This window comes from Kryptolebias marmoratus, linkage group LG13 (genome assembly GCF_001649575.2).
Source record: "Kryptolebias marmoratus isolate JLee-2015 linkage group LG13, ASM164957v2, whole genome shotgun sequence".
Lineage (NCBI taxonomy): Eukaryota > Metazoa > Chordata > Actinopteri > Cyprinodontiformes > Rivulidae > Kryptolebias > Kryptolebias marmoratus.
Genome location: NC_051442.1, coordinates 2,847,983 through 2,848,827, shown reverse-complemented (window position 1 = coordinate 2,848,827; position 845 = coordinate 2,847,983). Strand labels below are relative to the sequence as shown.

Below are 845 nucleotides of genomic sequence, written 5' to 3'. Positions count from 1 at the left end.
GCTGCCCCGCCCCCTCGCCTCTCTGCTGGCCCCTCACAGCCTTCAGATTAACGAGGTTAGACGTCGGCCGTCATGATGTCTGGTTCAAACATCCCCACAGTGAAGCACGGCGATGGCAGCATCATTGTGTGGGGATGTCTGATCAGGACTACCAGAGGTCCATTTAAAGCTAGTTGGACCCGAGCAGAACCGAGACGTTGAGGCATCTCTGACCTTTGACCTCGTTAATCTGAAGGGTTTCAGTGGAAGCTGTGAGGCTTGTTTTAAAATCCCGGGTTCCCCGCAGAACCTTTGGGCTTTCAGGTCCATTAAAGTTTATTTGCTCCTGCTGATAAAGTTAAGCTTCCTGCAGCGACAAGAAGAACCGTATTTAAACCCCACAGAACGGCGGTTCTGACTTCAGGTTCCTTCAGGTGGAGAACCAACTGATCCGACCTCAGTCTGTAAACCAGTCCAAGTTAAACCCGTCTCCTGTTGTGTTCGTGTCAAAGTCGGCCATCTTGTCTCTCGGCTTGTTTTCTCGGCCCGGCGGCGATGAAGTGAAGGTTTATTCAGCTGAGCCCGGGGAGCGACGCCAGGCGAAAATGGAGGCGGGGTCCCGTCGGGGTCGGGGGTCTTCAGTCGTTTAAGGAGCCGGGTAATTCGTTGGTCAGCGTGTGCCAGCGCTCGATCTTTTTGTCCTTGTTTTTGAGGCAGTCGAACCAGTGTTTGAGCCGCTCCCCGTTGGCGTTGATGCCCAGAGAAACGCCACCTGAAGGACGGGAACAGACGGGAAGAGTGAGAACGCTCGCCGCCGCGTTCCCCGCGAGGCGCGATCACAGAACCGACAGGAGGCTGGACCCTGA

General features: G+C 55.4%; 1 protein-coding gene across 2 annotated transcripts in view; it reads right to left on the bottom strand.

The window, feature by feature from the left end:
* Positions 1–11: 11 nt before the first annotated feature.
* doc2b (double C2-like domains, beta) overlaps positions 12–845 on the bottom strand; it is a 95,447-nt gene continuing 94,613 nt past the window's right edge. For both annotated transcript variants that reach the window (XM_037979240.1, XM_037979241.1), the window contains one exon: positions 12–751. In XM_037979240.1, coding sequence (XP_037835168.1) covers positions 618–751 — 134 coding nt within the window. In that variant the 3' untranslated portion in view covers positions 12–617. The remainder of the gene's footprint in view (positions 752–845) is intronic.